General features: G+C 38.8%; 4 protein-coding genes across 4 annotated transcripts in view; 1 reads left to right on the top strand and 3 right to left on the bottom strand.

Moving 5' to 3' along the window:
* Positions 1-255: 255 nt before the first annotated feature.
* Positions 256-5900, bottom strand: prdm13 (PR domain containing 13). Its single transcript, XM_056258512.1, has 4 exons — positions 5470-5900; positions 3823-3954; positions 3618-3738; positions 256-2184 (listed from the first exon to the last, which is right to left on the bottom strand). The coding sequence occupies exons 1-4, from the start codon at positions 5608-5610 to the stop codon at positions 743-745; spliced, it is 1836 nt and encodes a 611-aa protein (XP_056114487.1). The 5' UTR covers positions 5611-5900; the 3' UTR covers positions 256-742.
* A 5092-nt stretch (positions 5901-10992) lies between these two features.
* Positions 10993-15670, bottom strand: zgc:172323 (uncharacterized protein LOC564165 homolog). The gene is made up of 11 exons (XM_056258520.1): positions 15384-15670; positions 14366-14519; positions 13676-13825; positions 13316-13435; positions 13134-13229; positions 12916-13050; positions 12633-12743; positions 12377-12487; positions 12168-12292; positions 11533-12021; positions 10993-11147 (listed from the first exon to the last, which is right to left on the bottom strand). The coding sequence occupies exons 1-11, from the start codon at positions 15605-15607 to the stop codon at positions 11060-11062; spliced, it is 1803 nt and encodes a 600-aa protein (XP_056114495.1). The 5' UTR covers positions 15608-15670; the 3' UTR covers positions 10993-11059.
* A 1865-nt stretch (positions 15671-17535) lies between these two features.
* tstd3 (thiosulfate sulfurtransferase like domain containing 3) lies at positions 17536-21802 on the bottom strand. Its single transcript, XM_056258519.1, has 4 exons — positions 21528-21802; positions 21003-21194; positions 20753-20912; positions 17536-18051 (listed from the first exon to the last, which is right to left on the bottom strand). The coding sequence occupies exons 1-4, from the start codon at positions 21649-21651 to the stop codon at positions 17985-17987; spliced, it is 543 nt and encodes a 180-aa protein (XP_056114494.1). The 5' UTR covers positions 21652-21802; the 3' UTR covers positions 17536-17984.
* An 825-nt stretch (positions 21803-22627) lies between these two features.
* The window catches only part of usp45 (ubiquitin specific peptidase 45), a 32763-nt gene continuing 32410 nt past the window's right edge, over positions 22628-22980 (top strand). The window contains exon 1 of the mRNA XM_056258511.1: positions 22628-22903. The gene's annotated coding sequence lies outside the window, so the exon portion shown is untranslated. The remainder of the gene's footprint in view (positions 22904-22980) is intronic.

Raw genomic sequence — 22980 nt, 5'->3', positions numbered from 1 at the left:
AATATACCTTGCACATTTTAATTTATATTTAATCTTAAACTTTTTTTTTTTTTTATGTAAAAACGGACAGTGGGAGGAATATTTTTTTTCTCTAGGAAAAAATGGTCAAATAAAATATCAATTAATAACAACAACAACAATAATAATAAACGATACATCCTACAGCTGTTACTTAATGAATAGCCTCATAATATTCACTTTTTTTTTTTTTTTTGACAAATGCTTTTCAACTAAATAGAAACACCAACATTTCTTTGAAACACCACTTTATTTTTATTGATAGGTGCCCGTTGTTCTGCAAAAATCATTTATACAGAATGAGTTAAATGCTTTTGGTAAAAAATAAAATAAAAAAGTGCGGATTTGACAGGTAATTCCAACGTTGTGTTTTAAGGAAACGGTCATACATTTTTAAAGAAAAGATGCACAGGAACATTTTTAAAGAAAAGATGACGCAAACACATCGTTTGTGTGGCATAATCCCGTCTTTATAAAGTGCAGCTCCACATTGAGGGCGCTGAGATGTCTACTCAATACCAATAAGCATGTTATGAGATTAACTTCATGAGTGCCTCCTTCACAGAATTATTTAATTTACTAGGGACATTTGCTTAGTCTGCAAGGTTTTCTCTTCACAATAATTTTATAAAATAAACAAACAATTCATAACTAGTTTATGTACATGCATAATTTAGCTACATAAGAGCAAAAGTCTATTGAAATATGTCCAGAAATTGGTCCATTAATCATTGTTTTTACTCGATTCCTGGTCGCTCTGATCATCTGTGAAGCAAACATCGACGTCGCTGTCGTTGTCGCTTTTTTGCTCGGCGTCCTCGAAGATGCCTTCCATTTTGTCGTCGGATTTTTTGATGCTTTGACCAGGATGCCTCGATTTGACGTGCCTCTCCAAATCTCGCCTGCGCACCAGCACCTTCCCGCAGAACTCGCACCTGTAGGGCGTGTTTCCCTCCGCGTGCAGTCGGATGTGTTTGTTGAGATTGCTGGGATCACCAAAAGGCCTAAAACACACTTTACATTTGAGTGGTTTGTAGCCTGTATGAGTCCTCATGTGAATCTTCAGCCCGTATTTTCGAGAGTACAGTTTGCCACAATAAAGACACAAATGTCCCTTTTTTGGCTTGCCCGAGTTTGGGTTCGATGCGGGCATAGACTCCAGTCGTGAACGGTTCTTCTCTACGGCGATTTCAGACAGCTGTTGCGTGTGCATTGCAATCTCCCTGTCGATATTCGTAATCGCGTTTAGATCTGGATTTAGAGCGGGCGCGCCGAAGTAGTCTGGGTATTTCAGCAGGTTGCCGAAGTGAAATTTCAGAGGGTAGTACGGCGAACTATAAAGGAGCTCTCCATTGTAAACCGTGAATGGCATGAGGGGTATGTTGCAGTCTCCATTGTAGGATTTCCCACCATCAAACTGTGGCAAGGAGAACCTCTCGAAGTGAAACCCGGCCGGAAGCTGGGAGTAGCGCGAGGGCGACAGGGTGGGGTGCATGCGGTTGTCAATGTGCTTGAAAGCGGAAGTCTCCTCAAAATGTGGTAGTAGAGGAAACCCACGGATGGTGTTTGCGCAGGGGATCACGGGAGGTGTGCTGTCCATGGCGTGCGCGCATTTTGAGGGATGAACGTTTGGTAGAGGTTCGTTTAGGGTGCGCACTGACTTGATGTTTCCCAGCAGTTTACTGAACCCAATACTGTTTGGTTTCCCATTGGGCTCATCTCTCGCGACCTCAGCCGGGGAGATTTTTGAAAGTCCCATTGGTTTGAAAGCAGAGCGCACGCCGGGATGGAAACCCATGCTGTTGAGCACAGACGATGTCCCGCCGAGGCCCATGATGTGTCCTGGGTTCCTGGCCGAGGTCACGCTCATGTCAAGGGCCCTGTCCTGCTCCTCTGCGCTGGGTTTTTTGGATAGCCCCGCTTTATTGGCGAACGGTTTCAATGCGTCTGACATGAAGGTGCTGTGGCCGATTCGTGGAGAGGACGACGTATTCGGGATGTCCCCTGATTTCGGAGATCTGTTGAAGTTGTCTGTGCCTCTCACTTGCTCGTTGCTCACCAAACTTCTGCCGTTGCTCAACGCACAGTGGAAATGCACGTGAGCTTTCAGGGTGTTCGGGTATTTGAATATTCTCCAGCAGTACCAGCAAATGTAGCGCTCCTCGCCTGAAACAACAATTAATAAGCAATTAAATTACGTTGTTTTCAGATACAACATTCTTAAATTGTATGAGGAAAATGTTTTACAATTAGATTTCATTGGAGACTCTTTTTTAAAAATAAACAAAACTCAAATAGTGCGTCAAAGATGTTTAAACTCCAGAGCACCATTACAACAAATCAAGAACGACTGTAAATGATTCTTGTTGACAAGATGGCCTTTTGCTGAATTTGATAGCCTGCAGTCGTGACTTTTTATCACCGCGCCTTGGTCACGTTGGCATGACACCAGTTGGGCAGTCTGGGGTCAATGATATAGATGTAATGATTTTGTAATCCTCAAAACCCCGTTGTTTATTGTCACCATCAAAAGAGCAAGCGCCGGCCCAATCTGGCGCTTACAAACCAATACATTCAATAGGGACTTTCCCTGTGCGCTTTCTCGTGGAACTGACGGCAGCTGTTGCTTGAAATCGCGAGTCGCATAAGACAATGAGGCTGGCCCATCTGTTGACGCTGGAGAATAGGAAGCGTATGTCAAGGAGCGCACCGTGTATTGGCCCGAGAGCAGCGCTCACAGTACAGCGTCGCAAATCAGGGCAATATACATCCCACATAAAAGTTTGCATTCACTAGCAAACAATACATTATGCAGCCAGCTAATTTACCGTAGAGCACCTTTTTGAATGTATTTGCTTTTGAATACATGAATATTAATGGCTAGATGACATTTGTTAACCCTCGCTGAACTACACCGCGCATCAGCCCAGGAGAGCACATCCAGGACTTTATTAGTGAATACAACTAATTAAGAGAGTTAATACAGACCGGAGCATGATAAATCATATGTAAATATATAGCTAGCAAATACAGTAGCCTGCAGTGTGTGTGTGTGGACTCTGCTCAATAATTCTAAACCAATCAATGAGTTACTGCCCCAGACGCCAGACCTTTCGATTTACTAACTAAACTGGGATAATCTGACAACATTCTCAGATAAGCCTATTAAATCGGATTTGAATAGGATTTGCCTTTGATTGTGCTGGTGGCCGTGTTGCTTAAAAATTTGTTCATAGCGCATCAAAACTAATTTATTATTAGTTTTAACAATATAATAATATAATATAATAGCCTATAATATAATAATGTCCTTATTTGGGCTAATTTGGTAATACACTGTCGCTTTATTTGATAAATGCAAAATTACCGGAGTTGCATTCGGTATTTTTATATGCTATGCATTTTCTTTTCTTTTTTTAATCGAATTGAATGAAAATTTTGAATGACTACATAGCCTACAGCTTGTAGGGTAGGCTACTTTATATTTTTTGAAATATATTCAAGTAATGTGAAAAGGTCTGAGGTGTATTCTCTACTTCAAGAATTATATTTAATTATTTCACATTTCTCAATAAACGAAATTATGACGCACGTCTCACCTTTTTCGTCATGAGTTGGAGTTGCAGTCGTAGGAATGTCAAACCATTGCGCCAGTGCGTTGGAATACCAAACGCTCAATTCCTCTCCAGTCTGTATTTCTCTCATCACACGGTAGAATATCTTTCGAAAAGAAGAAGTATTAGAAATAGTCTGTAATTTACATAGGATCAAAATTCATTCTAGCCTATTTTTTTCCTTACTCACCTGTCCTCCAGGTAAATCCGAGACTGCCTCGAGGTTCTGTTCTTGACTGTTCCTGGCCGCGCGTATTAACCCGATCCAATCTGGAACTGCGCTGCCAGACTCATCCACGAATTCTCCCCTCACCAGACGAATCTACAAATACAAATTTCAACATGAATAACATATTGTATAACATAATATTGTTTACTTGGTTCATAACGAAAGGTAGCTAAAATAGTCAAACTATTCAGTGAATTTGAATTAAAATTGGCGCATGATGTCTGCCTCCTGTGAAGCGGTTGAATTTAAAAAATATATATTTTTATGTAAAAATGTATATAGGCCTACATATATATTTATATATATATATATACCTAATATTCTTTGTTGTCTTTTTCTTTTTTTCCTCCCCACGCATTTTTAATTATATCACCCCAAGGTATTTCAAACAAAAGCGCGTTAATGTCGTTTTATTCGGTCTATTAGACAATGGTGATAATTTTACAAGGAACAGGCCACATAATTGAGTTGATATGAGAAACGAATTTGAAGAGTGTCAAAGCATTTCCATTCTGTTCAAACAAATTAAAGATTAAAGCGTGACATTTGACACGGAGATTGCACCTGATGATCGCCCATGGCCCGCGGCGTTGCATTTACGCGCATCAATCACAGAAGCAGACAGCGGAAAGAGCTCCAGTCTATTTACAACTTATTTAGGAAAGTAAAAACCGTTTACATGAAACGCCTTTTAAACCCATTTGATTTACGAATATTCCACATTTTATTTTATTTTTTAAATATATTTTTTTTATAATTATACATTTCTTTTTAAAAAAATAAAATAAAATACCTTGGCCATATTTTGATTTTATAGCCTACTAATATTTAATATAATTTTTCAGTTAAATTTAATCAAGATTTTATATACTGATCGGTTAATTGTCTGATTTACTGTTATCTTTATATCGAAATAAATTGGTACGTGGGAAAAACCAGCCCTCAAGCCTTTGAAATGTAATAGGGTAGAAGGCATGAAATCTCGCCCAGAAACTCAGGTCACCCTATTAAGGCGGTTAAGTAAAAGAATGACATGTTGTCCTGCTAATATAACTCAATTATTTCTAACCTGACAGCACAAACCAATTAATACGAGGATGCTTTATGAAGAGTGACAGGTCAGCATCGAGACTTGGAAAAGTAAAGTGCACTAACTTTTCTTTTAACTGCATAAATAATTACTTCTAAATGTATAAAAAAAAGTTTTTAAAAGATACTTTTTTTTCTTTGATTTAGTTTCTTTTTTCAGATTAAAGCATTATTGTTATTATTATTATTAGTAGTAGTAGTAGTAGTAACAATATAATCAAAATATAATAATTAGTTGTTATTATTATTATTATTGTTGTATTTTATTTGTACGTATATGTAGGTGTCCTTCAATAAATTAAATTAAAAAGCTGCAGAATAAAACACAAATGAAAAAGGCATATTTCCAGGTATAATCTATTCTACATTGTACAATATTTTGCACATCTTGTTTAAAATGTCCCGAATGCATTCACATTTCTCTCGGTGTGCATTTTATAAAAACTTTCAAAAGTCATAATACAATGTTCAACTTTCTAATCTTTCTTAAAGAGCGCGTTGGAAATGAATCAAACTAACCTTCTTTTTCACTCCAAGTTCCTTGCGGTCCGAAACATACTTCCCGAGTTTGAAGATGCCCGGGACCGGACCTATCCGAAGCCCGACTGGGATGCTGCAGTCGGCGAACACACTGATAGTGGGTGTCCGAGTCGCTTGCATGGCTGGCTCTGTGTGGGGCTGAGCTATCCGAACCAGGACGATCAAGCAGCCACTGATTGAGATGAGCAGAGAGTCTGAGATGAGGACAGACTAATATCCGCCCGCCAAGTGACGCGGTGGCGTGTGTGATCCGGCTTTTCTTATGGCGCAGTCAGGTTCCCCTCGGCACATTAATGCGCAAGGGCGAGCAGCGCGCTATGAGAGAGTTGCGCTCTTTTAGCAGCTGTAGAACCCTCCGAAATAGTCACATGGAGACTTTCCCTCACCCTCACGCATAATGAACCGCTCCAAACGGTCAAGAGACAATAGGCCCCAGCGACCTTCCCATCCCCAAAATCCAATTTGTCAAGGGCAGAGAAAAGAGAGTGCCGAATCAAAGGTCTGGCGCAACCATTAATCCTCAGCATGTGGCTTTGTCCGTCAGACAGTTCCGATATTTTAAGTGACAAATCCACTGTATAATTTCTCCATAAATTCTCTCCCCTTTTATTGTTCCTATACAAACCAGTTTTTGGAAATCAGTGACTACTTTAAATCTACTTGGCTGCATCCTTTTAGGTTTTATGTACTTCAAAGCTCTTTATTCTCTCCCTGGCTGCATTGTCTGTTGCCGTTTCAACAAAAGGAGCAGGAATGTTTGGGAGACTTGTTAACTTCTATTGACTCCCGGCGTGTGCCGTGCTGGGACCGGGCAGGTACTCAACGGGAGAACCAGCCAACAAAAATAAGAGCCGCTTTCAAAATAACCACCACCTTATCATTTCACACTTTTTGACAACAGGTCACGTATCAGGATGGACGCATTCAGTTTTGATGAAGTGCCCTGCAGGGAACTAATGGAGAGGAGAAAAAAAGATTTTATCAAAAGACGCAGGACAAAACAGAACAGAAAATCCGGTGCAAGACAGTTTCTGCTTGAGAATGTTGAATCTTTTAGCAGCTTTTACTTGTATAGAATAATTTCAAGGGGAAAGCAATAATACTTTCTAAGTTCATCTTTTTCACCCAACATTCAGATAAAAGTGATAATTTTAGCCTCTACGAATAAATACACTTGGCCCATGTAACATTTATAAGGCATTGCTCTTTTGAATACAAAGTTAATAAATAACAATTTAGTGTTTTATGTTGTCATTTAGACATGTGTCAAGAAGAGGAGCCCTCTGATTTCACTTATGCAGGAGCATTGGGTGTCATTTGAAGTGACCGTCCACTGGTTTTAAAACTTCATTTGACCTCTTTGATCGTGGCCCGATCAATGACTGAACAGAGGCCGAAGGGAAGAAACAAGAATTTGTGGGCGATAAATTCAAGCCATGAACATGTCCCGCTAACCTCTGCCCTGGCGACTCTGCGATGACACTACGCTGTAATTGGAGAAGCAGAGGTGGGATTTCTTTCTTCGGGAAAAGGTACCCCACTGCTCCTTTCTAGGAGTCTTCTCTTTGGGCTCCTTAATGAGTCAAAGAGCGTGAACGACACGCGAACAATTTTTGAATAGGCGCATGCAAAGGCCGGCTGTGCGCTGCGTTATTTATTAATGTTGCCATTTGTGACTGGTTCCCATCCGCTCTGCAACAGCGGGTCCGGCCTCTACAGCTCTCACACCAGCCGGGCCCATTCTCATTCTCGTCTTGTGTCTTTAAAGTCGAAGTTCTCCAACTAATAAATTGTGCACAAAGGCGGAAACGGGGACGTTTTCTTTTCTGTCCTCCTAACCGGGAAAAGCAAAGGGTGAAAGTCATCCCAAAGCGCTCATTGGAGCAGGGTTTTTGGAAGCTAAAGCAGTGTTCAGAGCAAATGGGATGGAAAATTAAATGAAATCAAATAGCTTGAACGCTCGCATTGTCCCCTGTCTTTTAAATGGCACATTAATTACACGGCAGCAGCTTTATTTCGGAACAATATTGTGGACCCAAACAGAGCATTCCAGAACATTTTTTTACGCGTCGGATTGTGAGATTCGGAGAAAGTGTTGGTCAAGTGGTTGAAAGCATTTTCTCAGGGTCTCAGCGTTACAATTCGAGCTAAATGTGGGATTTGATTTAACAGGTTGCCAAATAATGAAGCATGAATGTAGGGGTAACAGCGAACTGTGTGAAGAACTGCAGTGTCCCACCAGGGGTTTCATTCATGCGTCCAAACTGGGCTTGAGTGCCAAGGGTTCACCACTCTATCTGAACGATGCACAATGCCCGAGCTCTATAGAAAACATTTTTTTACGCCGACCATAAATGCTCTGCCATACAAACTCCTTTTATAGGCTCGCTCTTTTCTCGTCGTTTTTCTTTCATTCCCAGTGCAAATAAGGAAACCGTTGTAGGCTATACAAATCATTTGCTGCATTTCTTTTTACTTTAGTTATATACGTCAACATTCCATGGCTTAATAGCATAATAGGCTATAATGTAGCTAATATATGCTGCAAGAAACAAAGGTCAGAAAATTTCAAAAAATGTTTCGATTATTTATTTATTTAACATGAACGAAAATATGTTTGGCTACAAATATTAATCTTACATTTGTATGCGCTTAACCTACTCGCTCTTGTTGCGGGAAAGTGCAAGCCTCACAAAGGGCGGACCAGCTGCGTCGCAGATAGGGGATGCGGGTGGGACATTAGTGACGCGATTGAATAGTAATTATGCTTGTATGGGAGTCCCACCAGATGACATGATTGGGATTTTAACCCAGACTAATATTCAAAGTCGCATTAGAAAGTGGCGAGATAAGTGGCTCCTGATTTGACTCTGTTCATGCGTGCTCCCATTTCTAAATGCTCTCAAAAGAAAGGGGGCTGCTTCGTTTCAGTATTCAAAGCCTGAACAAAGTTAGCTCTGCCTTTTGAACCGAATTTCCCCAACTTTACCTCTCTTGTCCCAGTTGAAAGGCCTCGCATAATGGGGTGTAAACTTGTCTGAATTGAAATGTTTCGGTGTACCTTATAAATTCATACCCTTTTTCACTCGAGCGCGTAAGAATGAACATTCAGTCTATCCGATTCTCTCTGCTGTTGAACGCCTTTACCGCGAGCTCTATTTGTGAAGTTCATTTTTAGGCAAATGTATTCAGGGGAGGTTTGCAGTGAATGGTTATGTGTGTCAGCCGGGCCTAATTGGGATTAAAGCACTAAAACCATATGCAAAAAGTGACAGGATTTCTCAGGTTTTAGAGAGCACCAACTTCTGCCCCCTTTTAATCCTCAGATCATTTAAGTGGACGCTGGGAAAAAAAAAGACTGAGGGAGTTTTGTGTGATGTACAGACAGATCATTAGTTATTCCATTGACGAGATTCTTTCAATTCAGTCATGAAAACATTTTGAATAATTTGGGTGTCTGCATGACATTTTCTGATGATCCGAAAACGAAACTATTCTAAAATAATCTCCAGATAGGCTAAATATGTGGTTCTGGATATAATTTGTGAGGATTTTTATTTTATTTGGACATCTTGAGTGCTGTATGAGGCCTAAAGTTTATTTAACATAGAAAATCCCTGTTTCACCATTTTGGATGAGAAATCACACTTCTTTTTTTCTCTCAATATTTGTTTTCGCTCAAAATAAATGGAAATATGTTTAAATTAATACATCGTCTTTAAAGGAAAGTAATTGCTTTTTCGCATTGATTCTAATGAGCTGTAATGACCATGTTTAAATCCCTTTTCAGCAGCACTCAGTGTTCATGTGGCCTGGCAGGACCCTGGATAGCTCCCGTCTTTGAAAGGTCACTAGCCACTCACGTGAACGCAGCTAATTATATTGATAATGCACGCATGCAGGCAATGCATGAGGCAGTTCATTTTTATCATGCCGTAATGCATATCACCAACTTTACAACGCCTATAGCTCGTAATGCATTTTACATGACTGGCAAAATTCATACTAATGATATGAATCAGCGACCATCACCGAAAACTGTCTGTGGCAACCTCATTAATGGACAGGATTGACATTTCTGGGTTTTTCATAATGTCCAGTGCATTTCTGCGGAGAAACAATGCAAGGCAAGTACTGGCCGTTAATTGCGCCTCCGTTTCGGGTGGGATGAGCTTGTGGAAATGATGACCGTATAGCTAAAGAAATGAGGGGCTATATTGATTAACCCGATATGTTCAAGACCCTGAATCTTTCCAGTGCTGTCAATTAAAAAAAAAAAAAATCTAGCGAATAGGCTGAGATATGTACAGTATAATAATTGTAATAATAACAATAAAACAAATAAATGTTGTTATTGGGGGTTTTTTTGGTATTAAAAATGACACAAAACTGCTGTCACAACGAACTATTTCACTTCTTTTATGATTTATTTTGTTCACTCATTCAATTTAGATGTGTATTTCTATTTTTTCTTCCCATTTTAATTATTTCATTTATAAATTACTTTAAACAAAACACGAGTACAATAAAGTGTACAATAAAGTACAGTCAAAACCTTATATTATACTCAAGTTGCAGTGTAATCTGTTAAATCTAGATAAAAGTGTAATCTGCCGGTTGTCCTGCAGGTGACCTCATAAATCTGTTTTACGATGCACTTGGGGATTTACGATTACTCCAGAGTACTCGTAGTTCTACGAAGATTTTCAAGTGCTACTTAAGTTACGATGCTTTTGGGTAACAGACCATAATATTAAGATCAGTCGTACGATCGTTTTTACGAACTTCTTAGGCTTACGATGCTTTTGGGAAACGCAGCCCTGGATACTTCCTTCAATATCTAGACTTTCTTGTCTTGATTGATTAGTTCTAGCAACAGTCACACGTTTTAGTGCTTGTTGTGAGCATTTCTTTTGTTTGCTGTAGACTATTCACTCAAGTGTGGTTTAAAGTTGTCTTATCAGTGCTCAGGGCCAGGCTCGTGATCTGAAAGTTGTTTTGAATCGAATCATCAGTTTTTCATTTAAAGTAAATGCATATTTTAAATTTGATAAACTGGGTCAACTACATGCTGCTTTTGCCGACAGTAGTTTTATGTTTAAGTACTCCAGTGCACATCTACCTCACACTTCTACAGTTTTGAGTGTTTGGCACGTTCCAGTGTGAACCGATCAGGATGGATCAGATGGAGATGAAGAGGGCAGATTTAGATAGAATGGGGCCATAGTGAGTGTGATTCTTGTTGTGGCAGTATACCACACAGCTTGGGGTTCCCCTTTGGCCAAAGAATCAAGGTCATAAACTGAGCCTTGAGTGACACAATCACACTCCCTTAAGAGGTTTTCCTGTCTATTCCTTCCTCGTCATAAACGGTGCCCTGCATTTTACACCTGTTGATATTGTGTAAGAGGGGATTTTATGCACAGACAATGTTGAAACAAAACTCACAAAAGGACATGATGCTCAGAGCTTTATTTCCATTTGTGGACGAGCAATGCAAGACGCAAGCTGATCTTTGAGTAGTAAGGCACACGCATCTGAAGGCATGACTGGTGAGCAGAAAACACCACTACTCATCATCATCTGCTGCTCCAGAGATGGAATAAGATTTCTCCTGTGTGTTGCTCTCCAGAATGTCATCCTCAGTTTTAATTGTTCTGTGGGAGAAAACAATGCAATTTATTCAGCAGGCTAAAATGAAACTCTAAAATATTAATTCTACACTTTTTATTTTCTCAAAGCTCCGCAGTATCTGTTATCTTCTTTGTTTATTTAAGTTTATTGATAGAATGCTTAGAAAAAAAGGTACAAAAGCTGTCAGGGTGGTGCCCTTTCAAAAGGGAACTGCCCCAGTGACAACTTTTGTACCTTTTATGTGCAGAGAAATTTGAGAGAGGACATGAAACACTGTGGAAATGTATACAGGGAGTGAGATGGGAATATGATTCATGGCCAGAATTGAACCCAAGTTTCGGCACAAACACCACAGAATGAGCACATGCGCAAAACCACGGTTCTAGAAAGCTTTATTTGAATGCTTACCTGATAAGCACAGTCTTCCTCTCTGTCATCTCCACAGCCTGCTCTTGAGTATAGTCGACAGTGGTGCCTGGGCCGCCAACCCCACCGGTGATCCCATTGACAAAACCTCTGTCATTACCTCCGGGAAGACCTCCAGCAAGACCACCACCAATGCCTCCTCCAAGACCTGTGCCAAGACCACCACCAAGACCTCCAGCAACACCACCTCCAATGCTTCCTCCAAGACCTGTGGCAGGGCTGCCACCAAGACTTCCTCCAAGACCCCCACCTAGACCTCCGCCAATGCCTCCTCCTAGACCTGTGGCAAGACCACCACCTAGACCTCCGGCAAGACCTCCACCCGCTCTATCAGCAACTCCTGCACCCAGGGCACCTGCAACACCTGTGGCTCCAGCACTGTGAACACTCATGCTGCCACTCATGAGGGACATGGTTTGCATGCTCTGTACCATGGAAGACAGACGAGAGTCCTCACCCTCAATGAGCTTCCTGTTAACAACAATTAAGGAGGAAGAATTTAAGAAAATCGCACTTTTCGAAATGATTACATTCTGGTATGTTTTACTCTGTGTTGTGGGATTTGTTTGGGTATAAACTGTTTTATGTGATCAAATATTTAAGTTGCTAAAAGCTACCTGTATGTGGTAATTTCGATCTCGAGGGACATCTTCACATTGAGCAGATCTTGGTATTCACGCAGGAGCAGCGCTATCTTCTGTTTGGAGGATTTCAGCTCAAGCTGCAAGGCCTCAATTCTTGCCTGTCAGAAGTGTTTATATAATTTATGCTTGAATTTCTTTCTTCGATTTTACTTTGCATGTAGGCCAAATTATATTTGTCTCACCTGGAGTTCTTCTAGTTCTTTCCTGTACTTTTCTTGAGTCTCACGGATCTGTGCTTCCAAAGCCTCATTTTTGGTTTTCAAAGAGTCCAAGTCACGCTCCTTATTTTGAATCTAAAAAACAAGAGGGAACAATGAATACTGTAATCATTTTAGACGTTATTTGTTATTTTACTACTGTTATATAGTAAAAATCAACAAAGTATCAAAGATTTATTGCCCAATGTAAGCATGTTAAAGAAAGATCATTAATACTTACATCCTTCTTCGCAGTGACAATATTCTCTCTCACGCTTCGCACCTTGTCCACATGTTTTGTTGTTTTGTTGTTGAGATCTTCAAATTTATTTTTGTACCAAGAATCCATTTCCTGTAGGCAAATGAAAAGTAGTTTTGTTAATATGGAGACTAGGGAGTGTGTTTTGTTTAAACTGCAGTGTTTTTCTTTTAATAAAAACTACTCACAGACAGTGTGTTCAATGCTCATCAGCCACCTCAATTCCAGACATTTTAAACAATATTTGTAATGTAAAGAGACCCACCTGTAAGTTCTTAGCTGCAATGTCATCATACTGGTGTTGGATCTGCTTGAGAGCGCTTGAGAGGTCGGGGAGACTGTAGACGTCTAATGCTGTGGCGTGGGCTGTGTAAATCTGTTTCAGAAGCTCGTCGATTTCCTGCAAGCGTGCGGTTTGAAACATTAAAACATTTCGATTTTATTTATCAAGTGCAAGTATAATTATTGTTGTGATTTAATTACCTGTTTGTGAACTCTCTGAAGGAATTCTATTTCCACCTCCAGGTTTTCTAGCTGCTTCTCCAAAGCAATGCGCGCGGAGGTGGCTGCGTCCACGTCCTGAGAATATAAAAGATGTTCGTAAGAGATCTCATTTCTTTGTTAATAAAGATAAATGTTACAAGGCAATTTGATGGGAATCATACCGGACGGAAAGCTTCAATGTCAAGCTCGGCTTTCCTCCTCATCTCTAAGGCCTCCTCATATTTAATTTTAATCATCTCCAACTGACCCGCCATAGCATCCTTTGCAGCAATAGCAAGGTCCTTTCAAATGAATTGGAAGCATTATTATCATAATTCATAGATTTGTCGAAGTCAGAGACTATTTCTCCTCACTGCGAATTATCGCCTCAGAGTTATCAAAGACAACATTGGGCAAAAATGTTTAAGTCTTAAAACAGCCTTGTGTAAATATGGCTGAATATTAACTAATTAGGCCGTTTTTAAAAATATGATTTTTGTTAATTATTAGGCTATTAAATAAAGATCTGTTCAAATGATTACCCGCTGCACTCTCATCTGGTCAGCCAGCCTCTTCAGCTCCTTGAGTTGCTCCTCGTACAGCAAGCGGAGGCCGGTGGGCTTCAAGAATCGATTCTTCAGGGACTCGATTTCCGTCTCCAACAATTTGTTTTGCTGCTCAAGCGACCGGACCTTTGTTTCGACAGGAGAATAAGAACACACAGTACGCGTGTTATGTGCCCTGTCTGTCTCTGTATGCCCACAGAAGTGCGAATAATGCGCTTTATCTCGTGGGCCAGCAGTGGCATTTCCACACTGCCAGTGAGCGCGACGCATTCAACCGTGGCCAAATCAGACAAATGCTGTCAAAGATGGCTCTAAAAATGAGGCTCGTCTCCAAGAGCATTAAGAGCAATGTAAAATATATTGCATATTTGTTAGGCTATCAATTATAGTAGCTTATGGTGTTATAAATATAATGTGACATACTAAAGCTACACATGCATGGAATATTTTTATTCCACAAAAGGTTCTTTGTGGTCATATAGTGGAAAAATTTTCTTTAGATCATAAAAATGCTCTTCGTGTTAAGAAAAAGAAATTCTATTAAGAGGTTCATTGAATGATACAATATTTTTTTGTGGATAAAAGTGCTGCCAAAGCTTTGTGTGCATAGTGTTTTAAATTGCACCAAGGGCATAGGCTATTCATTTTGTGCAAATGTGCACTTGCCTTCTCAATGTATGCTGCCAGTCGATCGTTGAGCAGAATCATTTCTTGTTTCTCACTGGTTCGTGTGCTGAGGAATTCACGGTTTTCTGCAGCAGCCTGGTCGAGATCGAAACCTGGACCCCTTCCACTGACACAGAGGGCTCCCATTCCGACACTGCAATCAATTCAGATTTAGCATAACTTGAATTTCACGGTAAAACACCAACTGTAAGTGAATGCAAGCGTATTACTGATATTGTGAAGATTCATTTATTTGTCACTTTGGGTTTATTAGGTCACGGTCACACAGAGCGCTCGAGTCTCCTAGAGGCTTTGTGTGATTTGTAACGGATCAATAAGTCAAATGAAAAAGAAAGTGTGTTCTAACAAAGCAATTATTTGCCACCGGTCAATAGTAGGCTACTAATTAAATACGAAACTCGAAAAGTATTCAAATATTAAAGCCACCTATATTTGCAAGCAACCCATTTTTGTTAGTTTTGTATTGAGATTGATTAAAAATATCTTAACTCATAGCCTATAATCTGTATAAATAATTATTATTATAAGACAAAATATAAATAAGAGAAAACAACAATAAAAAAATAAAAATAACAAAAGTCTCTATAATGGAAAATTGAGTTTTATGTATACAGTTACACAAATATTTAAATTAATTGTATTATTAATTCGATATTTTATTAAATATTTGCCATGTGTAATACACAAATTATATACAAAAAACTATATACAAAAACTTACATGGAATTTATTCACACACACACACAGACACCCACACATAGGCTATATATGTGTGTGTGTGTATTAATGTTATATGTGTAAGCAAATATATAACTTACACATGTATATAACATTTTTAAGTTACACTGTGCACCTCCTATAAATAACAGAAATCATTAATTCCATTGCTAGGCAGATAAAACATTTATTCTCCTCAGTTGGTTTAACAAATTCCATTAAGTGTGAATGCATATGATGATGTTCAGTATTGTTCCTTTGCTTCATGTGCGATGCTTACCCAGTCATGAGGGGCTGGCTGCGTGAGGATGAGATGGTCCTCCGTCCCACTGCCATACTGCTTCTCACAGCGGTGGCGTTACGGGAGTAGCTGGCTGAACGGCACCTCCCCACATCCCGTCTGACGGGAGAAGGGCTGCTGACCCTCACCTGGTAAGAGGAGGTGCTGGTGTCCTCGAAATGCCGGCGATAGGATGAGATCCTTTCTGGGCTGCGACTCATCATTGATCAGTGGCTAAACTTTAAGGCCTTACTTTGTTGATCTTCCTTTTGCAAGCTCTGTTCACAAATCCAAACTCCCAGAGGTCCAGGCATTTTATACTCCGCTATAAACATGAGTCAGTGCTTTGGGAATGTTGAGCCTCTGCACCATCAAGAAATGGGCCCGTCACTCAAACATCTGTCAGGGTCTTGAGAGGTGTTGAATGGAAGGTTCAATTAAGAGGCAGTCGTGATGTTGATGTGCTTTGATATGTAGGGATTTTAATTATACATGCTTCTAGACAGAGCAAGAAATAGTGTCACGGGGTCAATCTGTGCATGGGAATACTGACTGATATGTGAGAGATGACATTAATCTGGTCACTATTTAAATGGAAGTATGTGTAAAAATGAGAAATGCGAAGAGAAACGAAAACAAACCCCAGTGTTTTTCTATGGCCTGTCTGAGATTCACGCTTGAGATGACTAAAGGATTTAAGTGGGAAGTCCTCACAGTGTTTTTAATCATAATCTAAAGAACCTAAAATAACTATTTTCCCTAAAAGAAGGTGCCGATAGAGTATCAGCCGAATTATGCTCTAATGTTTTCTTCATTACACAATGCTGCCATTTTTGTGCTGACAGAATGTGGTTTATGAGATTCTTTCCAACGATCTAAGATTTGCCAGCCATGTGGGAGGAAGGCTGGGTCTGCATCTCTCTGAGATGTGAACAGTGGCTAAATGAGCTGAATCATCCAGGCGTTATTTTACTCCTGCTATCTCATTCAATTACAGTACATTAGTCATTCCTGTAGCAGTGCTAATATACAGAAAAAAACAATGACACCATTGATAAAGACAATAGGCTAGCCTCTTTACTGGCAATAATAAGGCACTATTATCTTTGTCCATTTGTGCTTAGTTACATTTTTTGTTTTCAGATTTATTGGTGAAAACAGCTTTATTACATCCACATTAATGGCACTGGTACACATAATTCTTATAATCGGGCACATACTTATGGCTCAAAAACACATGCTAGTGTGTAAGAAATTCTGATGATATTATTATAAAATGGCAGTACAATAGCTGTTGTCATAAGTCACAGATGACATTGCAACTTGTATAGGACAATAACAAAGTCTTTTAAAGTGCCAGTCAGATTATGTATGGCTGAAGAGGGTTTTCTTATTTGTAAGGTAGAAATTGTTGAAAAAGTTTGGAATCGGTAAGATTTAATGTTTTTGAAAGAAGTCTCTTATGCTCACTGCATTTATTTGGTTAAAAGTAGTAAAACAGTAACATTGTGAAATAATATTAGAATTCAAAATATCTGTTTTCTGTTTTAATATATTTTAAAATGCAATTTATTTGCATTTAAAAAACAACAACAGAATTTTCAGCATTATTACTTGTGTTCAGTGTCACATGATCCTTCAGAAATCATTCAATATTCTGATTTGCGGCTCAAAAAAACATTTTCTATTATTGTTAAAATGGTTGTGCTGCTTAATATCTTTGTTAAAACCGTGATCCATTGTTTTTCAGATTCTTTGATGAATAGAAAGTTCAAAAGAACAGCATTTATTTCAAGAAATCTTTTGTAACATAATGAATGACTTTACTGTATTTTTTGATCAATTTAATGCTGCATTAAAGGGTTATTTCTTTCTAAATAAATATAGGCCTATATTGCACATAAACCAGCAATTAAAGTGTATCTTGGTAGTTTTATCTCACTAAATGACATAAATTACATCAGATTTTTATATTTTGTGAAGAAAATGCAAGCAATTCTAGCCTGTACATGATGACATTCAAATGAAGGATGAGTTACACCCTACATTTTAATAGGTTAGGGGTTTGTTTAAACTTACACTTTTATCAAAAATGACCAATGTGAGATAATGCACAGATAGTTTTTCAAATAAGCACAATACACACACAATGTAACATTAAAGTTTTACTTTCAATATTACAACACTCCACTTTATAGTACTATGCAAACTGAACATAAATCATTTGATAAATGTTTTTGCCCTGATATTTGGATTGCCTGCTCAAAATATTTAGGTTTACGTATTAGGCAAATAGCCAACAGCCCTTTGAACAGAAATTGTACCATACACACTGCAGGTCACTGCACTTCCCATTCCAACTATACTACAGTAGGCTATATGTCAAATGAAATAGAGTAGAATGTGCATTGATGCCAATATTCTAACAATACTATACTACTAATGCATCTTGGTTTATAATGTAATCACACTATTCCTTTACTTCCAGTCAATACCATTAAAATTACAGAGTCTTAGTGGCACATTTTGACTCAGTGTCAATTGAGATTGCAGTACAAGTCAAACTTCTTTCACAGTGTTAACATGACTACAATGGGACAATCACTCTTTGGTTTGTATTAATTCACGTTCTGCCCATTCTTGCCATCCGCCTGGAAAATGCTGAACCCTACCGGAAGAGAAAAATCAATTAGGCAACTAAGGCCATACAAACAGAACTTCAAGATACTGTAGCGTAGCCTATTGATACAAGAAACAAATCTGGGGCCGTATTCACAAAGAATTTTATCTTACCACAAGGAGTACTCCTAAATCGCACTAAAATATTTTAGCTAGGAGTTTTCTCTTAAAAGTTATTCACAACGCCTTTCAGACCTACTCTTAGAAAGGAAAAATGACAACTCCTAAACTAAGAGTGAGTCTTCGTTGCTATGGATGACGTCACTTCTCATGCACGAGCTTCCTCGCAATGATCACGGTGATTGGTTGTTAGATGACAGGGCCATCATGCGGAACATAACACAGACGCAACAAATCATGGAATTGTGTCCTACACAAAATAATAATAGTAATGTCATCGAAATGCATATATAATGACATGTTTGTGCAGGCCCCAGTGAAGTGTAATTCTAAAAAGGCAGAGAGAGAGAAAAGTCGTGAATTAAATTAAATTAAATCAAGGTAGCCTAATACCCTAATGAAAACCGCCACTTGCCTAATAATGAAAAACGACACTTGCATTAACACTTGCTTGGTTAATTGACATCATATTAGCCTAAATAGAAAAATAAACTTAAAACAAGGAAATGTTGCTTCTATTGAAGTAATGTAATAGTTGAATGACGGTGGATTATGAACTCGCCAAAACGGAAAAGAAAGCCCAACTGGACGCAGGATCAGTTACTGCTGCTGGCCCAGTTGGTGCTAGAAAAAAATGTGCTACAATCCTTTGTGAATAGGTCTTAGTGAGTTAGGAGTCCTCTCGACTTCTTTTAAGCTGTCCCAGACTTAGGCCCCGTCCACACTACTGCGTTTTCGTTTAAAAACGGAGACCTTTTGCTACGTTTGCACCTCCCGTCCACACTAAAACGGCAAAAACGGAGACCCAAAACGGAAAAGTTTAGAAACGCTGCCGATCCGTTTTTCGTTTTGATTCTCCGGAGGGCGTTTTAGTGTAGACGGGTCAAAACAGAGGACTTTAGAAACGATGACGTAGTAGAGGCTCACGCTCGGCTCTATGATTGGGTGTCATCAGTCATGGCGTATATCTTTGCTAGCAGCTGTTGTACAAGTAAATTCTGCATTTTACAACGCTATAACTGCCTACATGCGCCGGAGTCAAGCTATTATTCGAGCGATCTGTGACAATTCCCGTGTGCAGCGGCGGCGTACATGGAGCGTCGGTTTGGGGTTAACCCAGAGCATGGTGGGCTAATTTTATCAATGAAGTTGTGTTTACACCGGCACACACATGCCCAGTGTTGGTGAATGGTCACGTGATCCGCGTTTTCAGTCGTTTTAATGTGGACGGAGATCAATTTCTAATACGCAGCTAAAACGCTGGTGTGGACGGAGATCGTATTCGTTTTAATTATCCGTTTCTAAACTAAAACGCAGTAGTGTGGATGGGCCCTTAGGTGCTACTTTTAGGGCTAAAATGCTTCGTGAATTACTCTTAGTGCAAAAAATTAGGAGTCCTAAAGTTAGGAGTGACACGCCCATTATTTTTAGGAGTTGCTCCTAAATTCGCCAGTTAGGAGCTACTTTTAGCCTTAAAATTCTTTGTGAATACGGCCCCTGGTTTGTATAATCTGGTGCATATCCTGTTGCTTCTTCTTGGTGGACAGACACCTGTAGTATACTGTATAAAATTCACAGTAGCCCTGCCTATAAATGTATATATCATACTACATTAAAGGCAAACTATGTAACTTTTTTGTTTAAAATAATGAGGAAGTACATCATGAATCCATCTTCCAAACTGTGTTTTTGTCTTATTTTGAATCACTATGGTATGCCTAAGAAGTGTTTATATTCAGACTAAGTTAGACACTCAGTACCGACATGACTTGTCATATACATAAACAGACAAGTAGCTCCGGCTACAATGTTCTTCCACAAGACACATTGTACACCTTTGATGTATTTAAATACTTGTAATAATAATAACAATGAAAAACCATTAAAACAGAGGTGGCTAAACCAAATTTGTTCTGTGATGACCTTTGATTTGGCCTGCCATGCCATATCAGGAGGAGAAAAATAGGACATAAACATGCCATTGAAGCATATCTTCATTTCTAATGTATATTTTTGTTTTTACCTTTTTTGTTAAATCTTTGCATTTAAATGTAGAGAATATAAGTTAACTTTGTATAAAATAAAATGCAACATTTAATTTCGGCAAGTTTAATTTTTGGCCCATCATAGTAAAACATTTGGGCACCCCTGCATTAAAATAATCATTATTGACGCACAGAATCATATACATAACGTACAGTACAATTTAATGTAACCATTGCATTATAATGTAGGAGGGATAATGAAACATATAGCTGAACTTTAGCTTTGGTTGAACTTAGCTTAATATTGCATTTTTGATTAATACTTATTTTGATATGTTTTTTCTTGACCAAATTTACTTTCAAATCAAATACTAATTGGTGACTACCCATTTGAAGACTACTGCCGTGAGGTATAACAGATGCTGTAAATGCTACATTTAGAGTCATTTTCTATGATTTCTGGACTGAAAATATAATAGTCCTGAGAAGTCATGCTTTTCAAAGTTTCGCGCAGAACTCAAGCTGTGTAAAAAGTGGCAAAGAAACAAGCACTATAATAGTTCTATAATAAGCATAATTGCTCACTTGGTGTATCCTAATGACACTGCAGCTTCCAGGGCAGTTTTGCTTCTTACACCAGCTAGGCAGGTGAACACTATATTTTGGGATTGTGATGGCATATCCCCTCTGTATTTCTCCTTGAATTCATCAGGTTCGAGCTGGAGAGCTCCATTCAACTGTCCCACTGCAGATGAGAGGGTACAGTATTGTAATTTATATAATGAGACTTTAAATATACAGTAGGCTACATGGATGAGGACATTCACTGACTTACGTGGAACGTTAATAGACCCCTGTATGTTCCCGTATTCCCTGAGTTCCCACGGCTCACGGACGTCTATAACCAATCCGGATCGGGACACCAGCAGTTTCTTCAGCTGCTCATATGACACATCTATTGAAGGCTGGCTAGAAGAGCTGAAATTTAGTAACGAAGAAGCACCATCATAACGAATGACGCGGATACCTGAAAGATAACGCACAAACACACACACACACACACACACACACACTTGACCGACAGAGGCCGTTCTTTTGCTAGACATAGTTGTCGTTGTGTGACATTTTACCTCTAAAAATCAAAAATGTCACCTTTTAGAACAAATTATACAAGCTTGGGTTTTTGGATTTTTTTAAGTAGCCTACTTATTACAGCCCAAACTTTTTCAAAAAACGCAGAGGGAGAAATCACATATGTTAAAGCTGTAAAGACGAATGCAAGATTTGCCGGGATTTTCCAGATCTATAGATGTCAATCACGATGTATAACATTTACACACTACAATATTTCAACACTCACGCTGTAAGCAACGTAAATGTGTCCAGCATGAACTCGTCAGTGGTCTTGTGACAAGAATGACACTTCTGCTCGCTACAACGCGGACTAAACTTCTCGTCAGCCGTGAACAGACATTTAACGCCATGCTAGAATTTATAGTAAAGAAAGCTGCAAGATGACGATATTACTTTTTCCCTTGTTTTGTGTCTAAATATCGACGAAAACAAGGTTGGACGCAAGTCTAAGCTACGTAGCAGAATTGCAGCTATAAACTACTCCTGTACGCATGCGCACAACTACTACGTATTACCAGTGACGTATGCTACTCTTTTTTTTTTGCCACAACTCCACTTTTAGGTTGTTTATATATAACGATATAGTTTTTTCCCCTTTTCTTTTTTATTTGCATGTTTTCTTCATATTTTCTCATTTCCTATTTTTTTGCATATGTGTTCAACAAAGTATTATACTATATTTTGACGTGCAAGTGAATGATTATTTAACAGAATCCGAAGTGGTTATGTTAAGTCATGTTAATGCATAATTTACGTTTGCTCAGACCCACACGTCCGATATTAAACTAATTATAAAAACAAATCTCAGTAGAGAAAGTGGGCACTCGGTAAATATTAGTGCTTGCAAATGAAAGCATTTGTTTAATGTTGACGTGTGGTTTAATTGACATTTGAACATTGTTAATAATATATAGGCCTAACTTTCATTAAAATGATCGCAATATGTATATTAACACAAAAAATACCAAGACAAGAGGAATGTTCATGCACAATAAAATAAATAATCGGCCGGATATAATGCACTTATAATGCAGCAAATAATAAATGGTTAAAGTATGCAAAAAAAAAATAAGAAGAAAAAGTAAAAATAAAAAAGAGTCCCCCCCCCCCCCTTCTTATTTTATTTTTGACACATTTACTCTAATAACAAAAAAAGAGTGAAAATGTGACACTTTTTACATTATATATAACAATAATATTGCATTCTCAAATAGCTCTTTTGTGTTTAAATTTTTACAAAACACTACAGTACTTTTTCGTCTGAGCTGAGCAGATACCCAAACGAGTTTCACCATACAAGTACCCGTAGCGCGTCGTTGAGGGTGTGACCACGTGACATATGTGATACTTGTGCTTTCTGTTGTTCTTCCCCAAATGCCACCAAATACGCCGACAAACTCTATAAATCAAAATACAAACTGTCTCGGGATTGCTCGATTCTTGTCGAAGTTTTAGATCCGAACACCAAACTACCGACAGGAATTCTTCCGTATTTATAAACTTGGAAGCATATGCAAGTTATTAGCCTCGCTCTTCCACCTGGCCACTTGTCAACTGACGTTCACTTGGTTGCGAACCTAGAGAGGAGGGAACATAAACAGGGTGAGTTGGGTTTATTACTATAAGCCAACGACCTTTTACTGTTGTAGCTACTCTTAACTGTGTGTTATAAACAGATC

The sequence above is a fragment of the Rhinichthys klamathensis genome, unplaced genomic scaffold, assembly GCF_029890125.1.
Source record: "Rhinichthys klamathensis goyatoka isolate OS25496 unplaced genomic scaffold, OSU_Roscu_1.1 h1tg000152l_1, whole genome shotgun sequence".
In the NCBI taxonomy this organism is placed as follows: Eukaryota; Metazoa; Chordata; class Actinopteri; order Cypriniformes; family Leuciscidae; genus Rhinichthys; species Rhinichthys klamathensis.
This window is presented reverse-complemented; position numbering and strand designations above follow the sequence as displayed.